The following is a 14233-nucleotide window of genomic DNA, read 5'->3' on the forward strand; positions in this document are numbered from 1 at the left end:
CGCGGCATGTGGGGTGTGAGTGGAGTGAGTGGCGGGCAGTGCAGTCCTGTACCAGTACAGGTACAGCCCACGTACACTGAGGGAGGGGGGCGGTGAAAGGAGCTCGTTGACTGGAGGGGGGTGCCGTACAGCTTTTAAGACGGTGTCAGAACTTGGCAAGGGGACAGCGCTACTGGGCTAGTGGACTGGACTGGACTGGACAGACGCGCGGGGGGTTGCTGGATAGCTACAGCATGCCGCAGGCAGGGTTGTGCCCTACGGCTCTGTAAGCTGAAGTGCTGAACTGCAAGCCGTCACACACAGCCACACAGAGACCGGAGGACTTTGGCCAGGTCCGGCCACCTTTGATTCGCACCGCTTGCCAAGCTCTGTGTGTGTGTGTGTGTGTGTGTGTGTGTGTGTGATGGGACAGGGTTCAAGGCAGGTTGGCGAGGTCCCGTAGGGTGCAGCTGATGCCCATACCCTCAAGCAGACGGCAAACAGTTTGCAGTGGCAGAGCAGAAGTGCATGGCTGGTCGAACGCCGGAGTTACTGTACCGACAAGTTGCTGGCTGGCTGGAAGTTTGCTGATGCGCATTCCTCACGCTCCGGGCGCCCGGCCAGGCGATAGCACCACACAGACACACCGCAACGCCACACTCGCGATGTGTGTGTGTGTGTGTGTGTGTGTGTGTGTGTGTGTGTGTGTGTGTGTGTGTGTGTGAGGGGGTCGGGGTTGGATGTTGAGATTGTGGAATGGGAGGGCGGGGGTTTAAGGCGGGGTGGGGGTTGCAAAGATGGTTGGAAAAGCGGTACAGGATGCACTGAAGACTGCAGACGAAGTCGTTGGGGGTTGGGGCGAGGGGCGGGTCCGATGCGGGTACGTGCGCCAGTGTGCGCCAGTGTGCGTGTTGTGTTGTGTTGTGTTGTGTTGTGTTGTGTTGTGTTGTGTGTGTGTGTGTATTTTAACGTCCCTGCCCGCCCCCCCCCGCTGCCCGCACCTGAACACGTCCACCTTCTCGTTGTAGGGCATGTTGCGGAACACCTCTGGGGCCTGTGGGGGGAGAGGAGGGGGAGGGGGAAGGCGAGGACAGAGTTATGTGCTGGTGTGAGCTGTATATTGCATGGGACCCCTCGCCCGATAAGCGAGTCGATGGCCAGCGGACTACAGCGGAAGACCGAGGGCGCCCAACACCACTGGTTGCTGTCATCTGCTTGCGCGCTCTACGGGTTGGGCACCCCTCCCCGCGCCCCCCCCCCCTCCGCCCCTGGGCTCGTTGGGCTCGGGCACATACCCCCCCCCCCACCCTGCAATTGTCGCCTCTGCCTGTGCTCCGCTAGTTTATCCTGGGCTTAAACTCCTACAACCTCCCCCTTAACCCACCCAACACGCAACCCCACCCACACACACCCACACACCCACACACGCACCATGTACATGCATGAGCCGGTCTGCCCCGTGAGCCGCCACACCCACTGGAAGTCCTGCTCGTAGCGGCCCTGTGCGTACAGAGGCACACACGTGTGTGTAGGGGTGATGTGTTTTTTAAGAAACAACAGCACGCAGCCCGCCCAGACAGCGCCGTGTGTAAATGTTTGTGTATGTGGGGGTTGGGGTTGGGTAACTTGGGTTGGGGTTGAGTGTGCCCGCCTCCCATCAACATGCCTGTTCCGTGCCCATCCAAATGGCAACAGCCCAAGCCACACTCCGCACTTGACCGTGCACCCACCCACCCACCTCCCACCCACCCACACCCACCCACCAGCCCCCTCCCCCCCTGACCCCCCCACCTGCAGTAGGGTGGACACGGACAGGGCCGCAAGCGACCGGCCGCCACCGCCTCCACCTGCTCCTGGGCCCCCCGAGCCGGGCCCCCCCGCCCCCGCCGCCCCCGCAGCCCCCAGGGAGCGTGTGGACACAGACCCCAGAGAGCGCTGTGATGAGGCGCGGCTGTGTACGGCACTCAGGTGCTGCGGCGTCGATGTGGCGGCGGCGGAACCGGCGGCCGCGGCGGCGGCGGCGGCTAGCCTGGCCACGCCGCTGGCCTGCGGCGGCGAGCCAATGACCGCCGCCATGTGGCCAGTGTTCTCGGATGATACGAATGGCGACAGCGGCGCCTTGCCGCCGCCGCCGCCTCCTCCGACGATGACCACAGGAGCTGTGCTGGCGGCGGATGCGGCGGCGGCGGTGTGGCCGTTGGCGCCGCCGCCGCCGCCGCCGCCGGCACCGCCGCCGCCGTGCCCAGTGGCGGCACTGGTGGCGGCGGCGGCTCCCACCGCCGCGATCGCCCCGTGCACGTCGATGATGGGCACGGCGTCGTGGCTCTGGCGGCGGACCGAGGGCGTGGCACTCAGCGGCGGGTGCGATGTCCGCCGCGTGCCGGTCGCCGTCCCGCCGTCCGCCCCTGCCGCCGCTGCCCCGCCACCCGCCGCCGCTGTAGCAAGATGCGCTGCTGCTGCTGCTGCTGCTGCTGTTGCTGCTGTTGTGGTGTGTTGTTGAAGGTGGTGTTGGTGGTGGTGGTGCCCCTGCAGCTCGGCCCGCGCCTGCAGCTGCTGCTGGTAGGCCACCGACGTCTCCCGCGCGATCTCATCATCTGGGTCGTTGCCGGGCAGCGTCTCTGCGTCCGCCAGCTCTGTGGGGGGTGGGAGGCGGGAGGGGGGGGGGAGGGCGGGAGGCAGGGCGGGGTGTTGCAGGTACCAGCCCAAACTAGACCAAATCCAATGCAAAAGACCGATGAGGAGAGCGCGGCCTATGCTTTGACTGGGGGGTGGCACGAGGCCATGCAACTGCGGAATGAGTCAGCACTCGGGCGCATGCGGGTCTCCCACCTAATTTAGTTGTCCCTGTGACGCGCTTGCATGGACTTGGGGACAGCGCACGTACCGGTACCTAACCCCTGACCCCGTTCTGTGAAGGAATCTGCGACCTGGCGGTTACCAGCCCGCAGCAGTCCAAGCATGTGCCGCCGAAACCACCACCCAACCACCCAATCACCCAAACAGCCAACCATCCAAACCACCAACTCACCCGCCAGCTCGCCGTGGGCCGCCGCCGCCGCCGCCGCCGCCGCCGCCGCCGCCGGAGACCTCGACATGCGCACCAACGACCCATCCGGACCCGTCACCGCCGGCCGCCCCGCGCCGCCGCTGCCACTGCCGCCAGCAGCGCCAGCGGCGGCGGCGGCGCCGCCGCCAGCAGCAGCACCAGCACCTGCAGCCGCCGCCGCCGCCACTAGCGCTGCATTGGTCGCCAGCGGCGCCGGCGGCGTGCCCCGCCCGCCGCTGTACAGTTGAGCCGCCGCCGCCGCAATGGCGGCGTCACCGCCGCTGCCGCCACCGCCGCCGTCAGGCTGAGTCATGCCGGCTCCGCTGCCGCGGCCATCCGTGAGCGGCAGGCCCGGCGGCAGCGCATTGTGTGGGTCCGAGACACTGGCACCGCCGCCGCCGCCGGCGGCGGCGGCAGCAAGCGGACTGCGGGAAGCGGATCCAGGGCCGGAGCCGGAGCCGGCTGCGTTTCCCTCTGACACCAGCCGCACCCGCACTGCGCCCGAGCCCACCACGTCGCTCCCCTGTGCGTGTGTGTGTGTGTGTGTTAAACAAACAATCAAACGGAACAAAATTCCGCCATACACGCGCGCGCAATTACCAACAAATACCGACGCCGGTTACCGAGCTCCGCGTTTTGTCGATGTTGCCCCAGTGTGTGTGTGTGTGTGTGTGTGTGTGTGTGTGTGTGTGTGTGTGTGCGTGTATATGTGTGTGTGTGTGCGTGTGTGTGTGTGTGTGTGTGTGTGTGTATTTGATACAGGCGCGTGTGTGGGTACGCGCCAGCCAAAATTGTCGCGGCCCGAGCAAGGCCTGCCGCCCGCGCACCTCAGTGCAAGACCCAACGCCCACACACCTGGGCCGGCACCGCCTTCCTCGCCTATTCCCCCTCCCCCAAAACCCCCAAAGAACTGACACGCGCCGCACCTGCCAGCGGCCGCTGCCTGTTGGGCTCCAGTCCGGCGAGTGACCACCCGACGTCACCGGCCCCATGCCCGCATTGAAGCCGCCGCCGCCGCCGCCGCCAGCCACCAGCGTCGACCCATGCAAGCTGTTGGGTAGGCTGTAGGCGAGATGCGGCTTCCCACCGCCGCCAGCCGTGCCAGACGGCGGGCGGTTGGCACCCAAACTCACACCGCCGCCGCCGCCGCCGCCACCGCCAGCTGCTGCCCCAGCGCCGCCGCCAGCAACCGCCGCCGCCGCCGCCGCCGCCGCCGCCCCCGCGGCGTGTCCGTGTGCGGTGAGGCTGTTGCTGCGGCTGCCATGTAGGCTGGAGTGGTGGGTGCCCGCCACGCCTGCGCCGCCGCCCGCCGCCGCCGCCGACTTGGTCGCCTCCAGGCTGGCGCGCGCCGCCGCCCGCTGCGCCTGCCGCTGCTGCTGCTGGTGCAGGAGCATGGAGGCGTAGCCTGTGGTGGTGATGGTGGTGGTGGTGGTGGTGGTGGTGGTGGTGGTGGTGGTGGTGGTGGTGGTGGCCTGTTACTGTTGTGCTTGCAATTTTGTACTATGCAATGGCACGAATGGCACAGTCTAGGCCACCAGGGTAGACCACACCCACAGCCCCGACCGACCGAGCACAGGCCTCGTTCGCCTCCGCCACTCGCCCACCGCCCCTCCGGTACGGCACACACCCAAACTGCCATACACCCGCCACGCGCGTGCCAGCCCCCCGCACCCCCAACCCCCGCACCCACCTGCCGTGTTGCCATGGTACGACGCCTCCTCATTCAGCGGCACCAGTGCGCCGCCCACACCACTGCCCGGACCCAGAAGAGGCGACGAGCCGTGCGGGCTGCCGCCCCCCAGCCCCAACCCTAACCCCAGGCTGAGGCCCCCCAGCTTTGGCGTTTTGGATCCAGCCGCCACCCCGCCGCCGCCGCCACCTCCTCCAGAAGCTTCCGCGAAGCTGCTTCCCCTGCTTGGCAGGGCGCTGCCTGAAAAGGCATTGGCGGCGGCGCCGCCGCCGCCGCCGCCAGGCGCCGCCAAGGTGGAGGCGGGCTGCGCTCCTGTGCTGCCGCCGGCGCCGCCGCCGGCGGCAGCGGCGGCGCCGGCCACTGCCGCGGGATCTCCAAAGTACGCCGCCGCTGACGGTATTTCGAATGAGCCGCGGCGGGAGGCGGCGGGTCCGATCAGGCTGGCGGCGGCGGCGGCCGGCAGCTCATCCACCAGATAGAATATCTTGCCTGTGTGTGTGCGGGTTCATGATGGTGTTGAGGTATGAGCACGAAGAATGAGGAGGTGTCGAAGGAGAAGGCAGAGGCGTTCAAGAGGGTCCCGGTGTGCCGTCGTGAAGTCGAAGCATGCCCCTCTCTTCCAACAGCCCGCCCCCGGGCGTGGAGGCGAATGCAAACGCACACGCACACGCCATGCCTGCCTGGCTGGCCGGCCCACGCACCCGGCTCGTGTGTGGTGTCGTTGCCGTAGTAGGTGGAAACGGAGGGCGCCGCCAGACCACGACCGCCGCCGCCGCCGCCGCCGCCCTGTGAGGCCCGCGACAGGGAGCTAAGCGAGCCGCGGCCCAGCCCACCGCCTCCGCCGCCCGGCCCCGCGGCCTCCACACTGAGACTGCGGCGGCGCAGCATGGGGTTCTTGCCGTCCAGAGCCTGTGGGTGGTTAGGGTGGTGGGGCCGATATCTGGGAGGATCTGGAGAAAACGTGAGACACATGCACACACACACACGTGTGTACGCGTAATGTTTTCCTTGTGCTCTTTAACACACACACACACACTACACACACAGCTCTCACCGCCATGAGACCGAAGTCCATGAGTTTGGCGGCGGGCCGACCTGCACCTCCTCCGCCTCCTCCTCCTGCCGCCGCCGCCGCTGATGGGTCCGCCGCCACCAGTAGCACGTTGTCGGCCTTCACGTCCCGGTGCATCACCTGCGTGTGGTGGGGGTGCGGGGGGGTGGGGGCGTGTGTGGGCGTGGCAGTGTACACATGAGGAGGAGGAGGAGGAGTGGGTTTGGCAGGAGGAGCGGCAGGAGGAGCGGTACGCCGGTGCGGATTCGCCGCACATCTGGGGCTAGTGAGCTGCCAATAGAGCGGATTTCCTCTGGATACATGGATCGCACCGCACATGTACTCCACTGCCACCAACCTCCGATGCCACCTCCAACAACACCTCCACCCCTACCGCCCTCCACCGCCACCCCCACCTCCACCCCCACCGCCAAACCCCGCCCACCCACCGGCCTGGGGGCGTTGTGTAGGTAGCTGAGGGCCGAGGCCACATCACGCATCCAGCAGTAGGCCTGTGTGCGTGTGTAATGTGTGTGTATGATAGGCAAGACCAAAGAACGTGTGTATGATAAGATACGCACGACGAGAGGTGGTTGTGTGACGTATTGCAACGTGCACGTGCTCAATCCCACACAACCAGCTGCACATCAGCTGCCCAGCCCCAAACAACGCCGTGTGACCCCTCCGCGCTCCACACCCTAGCACTTCCCTGCCCCAGTACCCCTACCCCGACGCTACCGCTCTTCAACCCGCTCCACCCACCCACCCCCCCCAACACACACACACACACACACACACACACACACACACACACACACACACACACACACACACACACACACACACACACACACACACGCCACACACCCCTACCTCGTAGTCGCTGTACAGGCGGCGTGTGCCCGACATCTGCTTGTACAGCATGCCCGCAATGGAGCCGCCCTGTGTGACGTGGCAGTGCCGTACAGGGCGGCGGGCAGTACGGTGCTGGTCAGGGTGACGTACGGCGTGGTACGGACGTACGAAAGCGTGGCGTGTCTGGTGGAGGGGTAGCAGCCTGGGAGCCCCCGCCTGCACCCACACCTCGCCTCTGCCCCACCCCCTCCTTGCAGCGCAACTGTTTCCTTACGGGATTGGTTCAGAATCCCCCCCCACCTCGACACCCCAACCCTGGTCCCACGGTTCTACCCGCCCCGTGTACCCCGCTTCGATGTAGACGTAGACTCCCAACCAGCTCCCCAACTCCTCCACACACGCTCCCTCCTGCCAGCCAACGTGCAACTGCCCTCTGCCCCTCTCCCCCCATCTCCACCCCTCACCACAATGAACTACCCTCTCCCTCTCTCTCTCACACACACACACAAACAGACACAAACACACGCGCGCGCGTTCACACCTGCGCGTAGTCCATCACCAACCCCCCTGCACCCGCATCTCCACAGCTGGCTCCCGGGTCGTCTCCGCCTCCCCCCCTCAACCCTGGTCCCAGGTCGTGCCGCCCCCTGCACCCCACTTGACGTAGACGTAGACTTCCAACCAGCTTCCCAATTCCTCCACACACACACGCTCCGCCTTGCCCCCCAACTTGCAGCTGCCCAGTGCTCCTCTCCCCCGGTGTCCCGCCTCACCACGATGAACTCCCCGTCACCCCCCCCATCCCGTATACACACACGGGCTTCGGACGGGCTTTCGTTTCCGTTTTAACGCACACACACACACACACACACAACTGTCTTTGCGCAATGTTTCCCTTGTGCTCTTTAACACAAACACACAAACACACACGCGCGCGCGTGCACACCTGCACGTAGTCCATCACCAGCGCCCATGTGGGCTCGCGGTGCCCCATGGCCTCAATGCCGGGGAAATCGGGTGGCAGCTGGCACACGCAGTGCACCTTGACGATGTGGCTGCGCGGGAGGTTGGAGACAGTTTGTGGGGGTTTGTGCGGGGTCTGGGGGATTTTGGGGGTTAGGGGGTTAGGTTTGGCAGGTGGTTTCGGGGTTGGGGTCGGTGGCCGGGTGGGCAGGCGATAGAGAAATGCAGGTGCGGGAGTGTCTCGTACTTGTGGCGTGCATGCGGCGTATCGACTGGCGGTGAACAGGTGAATTGGGCTGGCGGCCCGGCCCGGCCCACAGCAACCCACATCCACCCACATCCACCCAGCCACAGCTCCGCACTGACGGCGCTGCCTTGCAGTGGGGAGTGGGACCCTGCACGGCAAGCGGTCGCACTCCGCAGCCGCCCGTGGTAGCCGGAGTGTGCCGGCGCGGGTGGCGACGAAGCGACCGCGGCAGCAGCGCCTGCCACTGCCCCAGCCCACCCCAGTCAGCCCCAGCCCACCCCGCCCCGCCGCAGGCCGCCCGCCACAGCCCCGCACCCGCGCCAGCGCACCTGTGCGTGCAGCGCGACATGTACTGCCCCTCGCGCAGAAACAGTTTGACCTGCACGTCATTCTTCGCGTGTTCCGCGAGAATGACCTTCACAGCCACCTGCAGGCCGGAAGGGGGGCGGGCGACAGCCAGGCACAGCCTTCGCAAAGGGTGACAGTTGGCGCGCGCTTCGCTGTCTCCCAAGCAGTGACAAGAGTCGCTTCTAGGCGCACGCATGCCGTGTGTTGAAGGGGAAGCGCGAAGCTTGGGAAAGCCATTGCAGTCGTCAACGACGTCTACTAGCACGTGAAAAGTGCACTCAGAGCTGGCCCGGCCGCGCCGACTCTGCGTTGCACCTCTTGGCCCTTGTAGGAGCCTAGGAACACCGCCGCGAAGCCGCCCTTTCCAATCTGCTTCTTGAGCACAAGGTCCTGGCGTAGTTGCGCCGAGGTGACGCCGCCGATTTCATCCTTTCTGCCCTTTGGAACGCTCGGCATGTTATTGAGCTAAAGCAGCGCCTGAGCGCCTCAGCGCGTGAGTTCGCCGCGGGCGCAACGACCAGGTCGCCGCTTGCTGGTCAAATTGCGCTGTGTGGCTTCTTATGCATTCTTAAAATGTCATGTACACGCTTTATCATGCACCAAGACAGTGTTGAGGCAGAATGGCAAAGAAGCACAGCGACGAGTCAGCACGTTGTCGTCTTCCTCGACTTCCGCTCGCGCGAGGTTTTGATTAAACAATAACAATCATGTGGCACATCACTATTTCAATTGAGTCCGCGCGTGACAGTTTGTTGGACGGCCGTCCGCGGCAAACGGGCGGCGGGCGGCACCGCCCATGCGAAACCCGCCCTGGCTTCCCACACATTGCGCCGGACGTGTTGACGCGGTCATGGCCGTCAGGCCTCCTCCCATAGCCGCATAAGGGTACAGGTTGTACACATCTCGAGGAAACTACGACAGCCACACCGCTCATGACCAGCATTTACAGCCTTGGGATGTGTGAGAGACTGGCCACTGGCCGACTGGGCGTGCCCCTGCGAAGGGTGCCCCTGCGGCATTGACAACTCCTAGTAGCGCCACAAGAGCTCATGAAACATTATTTTTGGCCATAGGGCACGTATTTCAGTGCCCCATCAAACCGCCTAAGCGAAGCTGTCCGCATGGCTTGACAGACTTGCCTTGTTGTACGCGCATCGCAACCTACGACAAAATAGTTGGCTCCCCCTTACGAAGTACAAACGTGTGCCATTCGCTGCATACCGCAACCTACGAAGATCCGCACTGCAGCATCTATCCGGCCTCCGTCCCCGGCGCTTCTAAATATCATCAACGCATCTTGTCATGTTTCAGACGCTCGTCGTCATAACGCAGCGGATTCTCACACCACCGCCTTCGTGACATCATGCCGCAAACTAGTATAGCCGAACTGCTTGAGCAGCAGTGGGTGCATGATGCAGCAGCTGGCCAGATGTCGCACTGGCAGCCACCAAGAAGCCTCCCGACCCCCACACTCTGGAGCAATCGTGTGTGCGGGGGCACGAATTGTTGGGTTTGTCAGAAGAAAAACGCACGCGCCTGCCAGGCACGCACGCTGACACGCATACAGCACGTGTACAGTCACACTGAAACGCACGCGCAACGCACACGCTCACAGCCTGTCACAGTCACACTCACACACACGCACACACACACACACGCGCACACACACGGACAAGCGACACCTACACACAAGGCTGCACAGACGCGCCACACAATGGCATACTAGTCGGAACTAGCACCGGTGCACACGCCACACGCCACACGGCGGGTGTGTAGGGCGCACGCCCCGCACGCCGCACAGGCAAGCACCCCCCGCGCGCCGCTGGTTCCCGCGCCAACCCCCACACACCGCCACCGCCACCACCTCCGCCACCGCACCGTGTCCCGCTCGCTGCAATACCGTAGCTTCACCGATACCCTTGCCACGCGCTCCTGCCTTCCTGCCTGTCTGCAACGCGTTCCGGCGCACACATGCGCACCTGTTGCAGGTGTGCGCCGCCGCGCCTGAATAATCACAACTATTGTGGGTGCAAGTTTATTGTGGTCAACGTGCCGGTTCATAAGAATGCCATACGCGCGTGCGCGGCCGCTTGCCCGACTGCGCACATACACCCATGCACAGCCGTCGATCTTGCTTGCATCGTTACTGAAAAGCAAATTATGGATGGATGAATAGCCCATACGACAGGCGACTCCTACCATGTTCAAAACTCCTTCACGCCAGCTTGCGCCCTAATCCTGCTTGCGCGTGCGGTAACATCCGGGCCCCCCACGCACTTCCTCACTGCGGCACTCGACACGAGCTCTGGATGACTTGATTACACTTTCAGGCCTTCCTCCTGACCCGCCAACCCCACCCCGACAAACACACACACAGCTGGCCTGACTAGCTGCCCGTCCCAGCCATCACCCAGTGCTCATCACCCCGAAGTGGTGGTTGTGGTGGTCGTGGTGGTCGCGGTGGAAGACACCCGGCACGCCACCCACGCCGCCGCACGGCACGGCACCGCGCTGCCCGCGCTGGCGGCGCGCCACGCCGCGCAGCTGCCCACCGCCGCCTCGCCGCCGGCACACCGCAACGCCGCCAGCGTGCCCAGGTAGCTCCCCTGCGCGTCCACGTCAGCGACCGGCACCGCGTGGGTGGGGTCGGTCGCATTGGGCGGCGGCGCCGCCGGCGCGCCGGCGCCGTAGATCACGCCGCCGGCGGCGTAACCCAGTGTACGACATGCCACGTCGGCGGCAGCGGCGTCGAAGCCGTCATCGCTGCAGACGGCGCCGTACGCGGCGCCGCCAACCGACGCCTCCAGGCGGGCGACAACGGTGGCGGTTGTGGTCGTTGTGGAGTTGGCGCCGGGTGCGGGGAGTGTGAGTGTCGCCGGGGAGCCGGAGGGCGCGGGCGCGGCGGCGGCGCGCAGCGTGACGGCGGCGGCGCCGGAGCGGCAGCGCACCGCCGCCAGCATCTTGCAGGTGCCGGCGGGCGCCGCCGCCGCCAGCTGCCACGTGCCGTTTGCGCTGATGCCGTCCACGGCGGAGACGGTGCACTGGGACAAGTCGGTCTCGTAGCCGGCACCTGCGCGGGTAGGATGGAGATTGGAGGGATATAGAGTTGGTGTGCGCCAGAGGAGCAGCAGCATCGAATAGCAGCATGTGGTGCGAGTGAAGGCAGTGCACCAGGGCGCTGTCTGTGTGCAGCACTTGTACCGCTGTTGTGCAGGCGCAAATGGCCAGGTGCCGACGACATAGCAGCAGTCTGCAGCGGGTAGGGGTGGCGGCGCTGCGCCGGTCGGTGGGCTGAGAGCATACACCAAGCCCAAGGCGGGAAGCAGCAGCTGTAAGCATCAAAACGCTCCGCGGATGCCGGCGACCGCAATAGGACGGCGCTGGGATCCGAGGACGGCTCCCGTCCAGAGGGGGGGGAGTGTAAGCGTCCCTTGGCATCCGCGGAGCGTTTTGATGCTTACAGCAGCCGCGCGCGGCACCACGGACGCACACACGCGGTACTCACAGCTCAGGCGGCCCAGCAGCAGAGGCGGCGGAGCGCCGGCGCGCCACACCTTGACCGCCACGCCGCCGGCCGCGTAGCCGGCCATGCGGCAGGCGGCGGAGGCGGCGGCGTCGTCCCAGCCCGCCCAGCGGTCGGCGCACACGTAGGTGGCGGTGGAGGGGGGGGCGGTGGGGGGCGGGAGCAGCTGCAGGAGGTGCGGTGCGGGATGAAGGCGGTTTCAGGGAAGGTGGGTTGTGGGAGACGTGGGAGGTGGGAGGGTACGTGTGTTGTGGAGGTGGAGGTTGTGTAGCAGTTTGGGGGGGGTTGAGGTTGAGGTTGAGGCTGTGGAGGGGAGCAAGGCTGCTTCAGGCAAGTTAAACAGATTGATGCCCCAAGCAATGTGCAGGCTGCCTGGGGCCTCTTGAGGTGCTGCCACCTGCCACCCGCCACCCGCCGCCCGAGCGCCCCCCCACACACAGCAACCTCCAATCACTGTATCCGCCCTGCCCGCGCACCGCCAGCCCGCACCGCGCCACGCACGCACGCAAGCACGCACGCTGCCCACCTTGACCAGGCCACTGCCGGTCACGCTGGGCACCTCGCCCGCCGCCGCCGACCCCACCAGCACCAGGGAGATGGAGCCGCCGGCAGGCAGCGCGTCGGTGGGGCCAGTCGGGGACGGCGAGGGGGAGGGAGAGGGGGAGGGAGAGGGGGAGCCGTAGTTGGGGGGCACGACGATGCTGCCGTAGGATCCGTAGGGCGACGGGGTTGGGGACGGGGTTGGGGACGATGGCGATGGGGACGGACTTGGGGACACGGTGGGGGATGGGGTTGGAGACTCGGTTGGGGACGGGGTTGGGCTGGGAGTCGGGTTGGGGGCCGGTCCAGGTGAGGCCGAGGGTCCCACGTCCAGGACTGTTGGGAGGGAGAGAGGGAGGGAAGGTGCTTGCCTTAGCAACGGCGGAACACAACAGCAGCAGGGCACGGCAAGCGAAGGAGAATGAAAGGGCAGCTGCCGAAGCACAGCGACCGCGCTACAGGCCACCACACGACTGACCGCACGGCTGCCAGCACACACACGCACAGCCCCTCCACCACACGCCCCCAACGTGTCAGTAGTACCCAGCCCCAACGCACACACACACACACACACACACACACAACCACACACACACATACACATACAAACACACACACACGCTCTCACACGCACTCACCGCCGCTGCACTGCACCGCCGCGACCTTCTTGCTGGCGCCCGCACACGCGCCGGCGTCGCCCCAGCCGCGCCGCGTGCAGCCCAGCAGGCTCCCCTCGTTGCCCACACAGGCCAGGCCGCTGAGGGCGATGGGCGGCACGTCCAGGCCACCCAGCGCCACGCTGCCGCCGTCCTCAGACTCCACACTCATCCAGCGGGCCACTCCGGTGCCGTAGCCCAGCTGCCGACACACCACTGTGGCGGCGGCGGCGTTCCAGCCGCCACCGGCCTTGGCGGAGGCGCTGTCTTTGCCGTCATCGTCTTCGCCCTCGTCCTCGCCATTGTTGTTGCCGTTGCCATTGCCATTGCCATTGTTGCCGTTGCCATTGCCATTGCCGTTGCCATTGCCACTGTTGCCATTGCCGTTGCCATTGCCATTGCCATTGCCATTGCCATTGCCACTGTTGCCATTGCCATTGCCATTGCCGTTGCCGTTGCCATTGCCACTGTTACCATTGCCATTGCCATTGCCGTTGCCATTGCCACTGTTGCCATTGCCATTGCCGTTGCCATTGTTGCCGTCGCCATCATCGCTGTTGTTGCCGTTACCATTGCCATTGCCGTTGCCGTTGCCGTTGCCATTGCCATTGTTGCCGTTGCCATTGCCGTTGCCTTTGCCATTGTTGCCGTCGCCGTCATCGCTGTTGTTGCCGTTACCGTTGTTGCCGTTGGAGGAGGTGGTGTTGGGCTGAAGCGTGCCTGTGGCGCCGATGCCGCACACGCTGCCCCACAGACCGGGTCCCAGCGACACCTCCACACGGCCCGAGCTGGGGCTGCTACCGCCAACAATGCGGACTGCACGGGACAGGGGCACACATGGCGCACACGTGGAGGCACACAGGCGCATGCACATGATTTACATTAGGCTTCAGACGAGCTGAGGGGCGCCAGGCAAGGCTACGGGCCTGTGCTTCCGCCCTGGAAGAACACAGGCGGTGTGAGCATGCCAACGAACAAGCCCCGCCCACCCACTCACCTGACGAGCCGTCAACAGCCGACAGGCACACCAGGCCCGCCACGCCGCCCTCATTCTCACAGCTGGTTTTGCCCCAGGCATTGAGCGCGCAGGCCGCCAGGCTGGTCTCACTGCCGGCACAGTTCTGGTAGCAGGGTGGCAGCGGGGAATGGCAGGCGGCGGGAGCGGCCAATGAGGACAGGGGGGAGCGAGGAGAGGAGGATGCAGGGGGAAGAGCGTGCACGCCGCAACCCCATTTCTAACTCTCAAGCTCTTCACACGTCTTATGTCTCCGTTTCCTGAGGTTCGGTGTCGACTGCCCGTCGTGCCCCTCTGCCTTCGTCCCCTTAACCCCCCCC

The 14233-nt window shown here is 65.6% G+C and overlaps 2 protein-coding genes across 2 annotated transcripts in view; both read right to left on the reverse strand.

Annotated features, from left to right (window-relative positions):
- Nucleotides 1-8865, reverse strand: part of CHLRE_04g230438v5 (uncharacterized protein) — an 11516-nt gene extending 2651 nt beyond the window's left edge. Inside the window, exons 1-14 of the mRNA XM_043062098.1 lie at nt 8495-8865; nt 8161-8258; nt 7568-7676; nt 6640-6708; nt 6216-6278; nt 5770-5907; nt 5417-5624; nt 4716-5204; nt 3952-4430; nt 3008-3548; nt 1771-2612; nt 1411-1479; nt 981-1033; nt 356-368 (exon numbers count right to left, since the gene is read on the reverse strand). Coding sequence (XP_042925450.1) covers nt 356-368; nt 981-1033; nt 1411-1479; nt 1771-2612; nt 3008-3548; nt 3952-4430; nt 4716-5204; nt 5417-5624; nt 5770-5907; nt 6216-6278; nt 6640-6708; nt 7568-7676; nt 8161-8258; nt 8495-8635 — 3312 coding nt within the window. The 5' untranslated portion in view covers nt 8636-8865. The remainder of the gene's footprint in view (nt 1-355; nt 369-980; nt 1034-1410; nt 1480-1770; nt 2613-3007; nt 3549-3951; nt 4431-4715; nt 5205-5416; nt 5625-5769; nt 5908-6215; nt 6279-6639; nt 6709-7567; nt 7677-8160; nt 8259-8494) is intronic.
- Nucleotides 8866-9110: 245 nt separating this feature from the next.
- CHLRE_04g230536v5 (uncharacterized protein) overlaps nt 9111-14233 on the reverse strand; it is a 13119-nt gene continuing 7996 nt past the window's right edge. Inside the window, exons 12-16 of the mRNA XM_043062099.1 lie at nt 13896-14019; nt 12881-13714; nt 12229-12578; nt 11685-11868; nt 9111-11249 (exon numbers count right to left, since the gene is read on the reverse strand). Coding sequence (XP_042925451.1) covers nt 10600-11249; nt 11685-11868; nt 12229-12578; nt 12881-13714; nt 13896-14019 — 2142 coding nt within the window. The 3' untranslated portion in view covers nt 9111-10599. The remainder of the gene's footprint in view (nt 11250-11684; nt 11869-12228; nt 12579-12880; nt 13715-13895; nt 14020-14233) is intronic.

Source organism: Chlamydomonas reinhardtii, chromosome 4, assembly GCF_000002595.2.
Source record: "Chlamydomonas reinhardtii strain CC-503 cw92 mt+ chromosome 4, whole genome shotgun sequence".
NCBI lineage: Eukaryota > Viridiplantae > Chlorophyta > Chlorophyceae > Chlamydomonadales > Chlamydomonadaceae > Chlamydomonas > Chlamydomonas reinhardtii.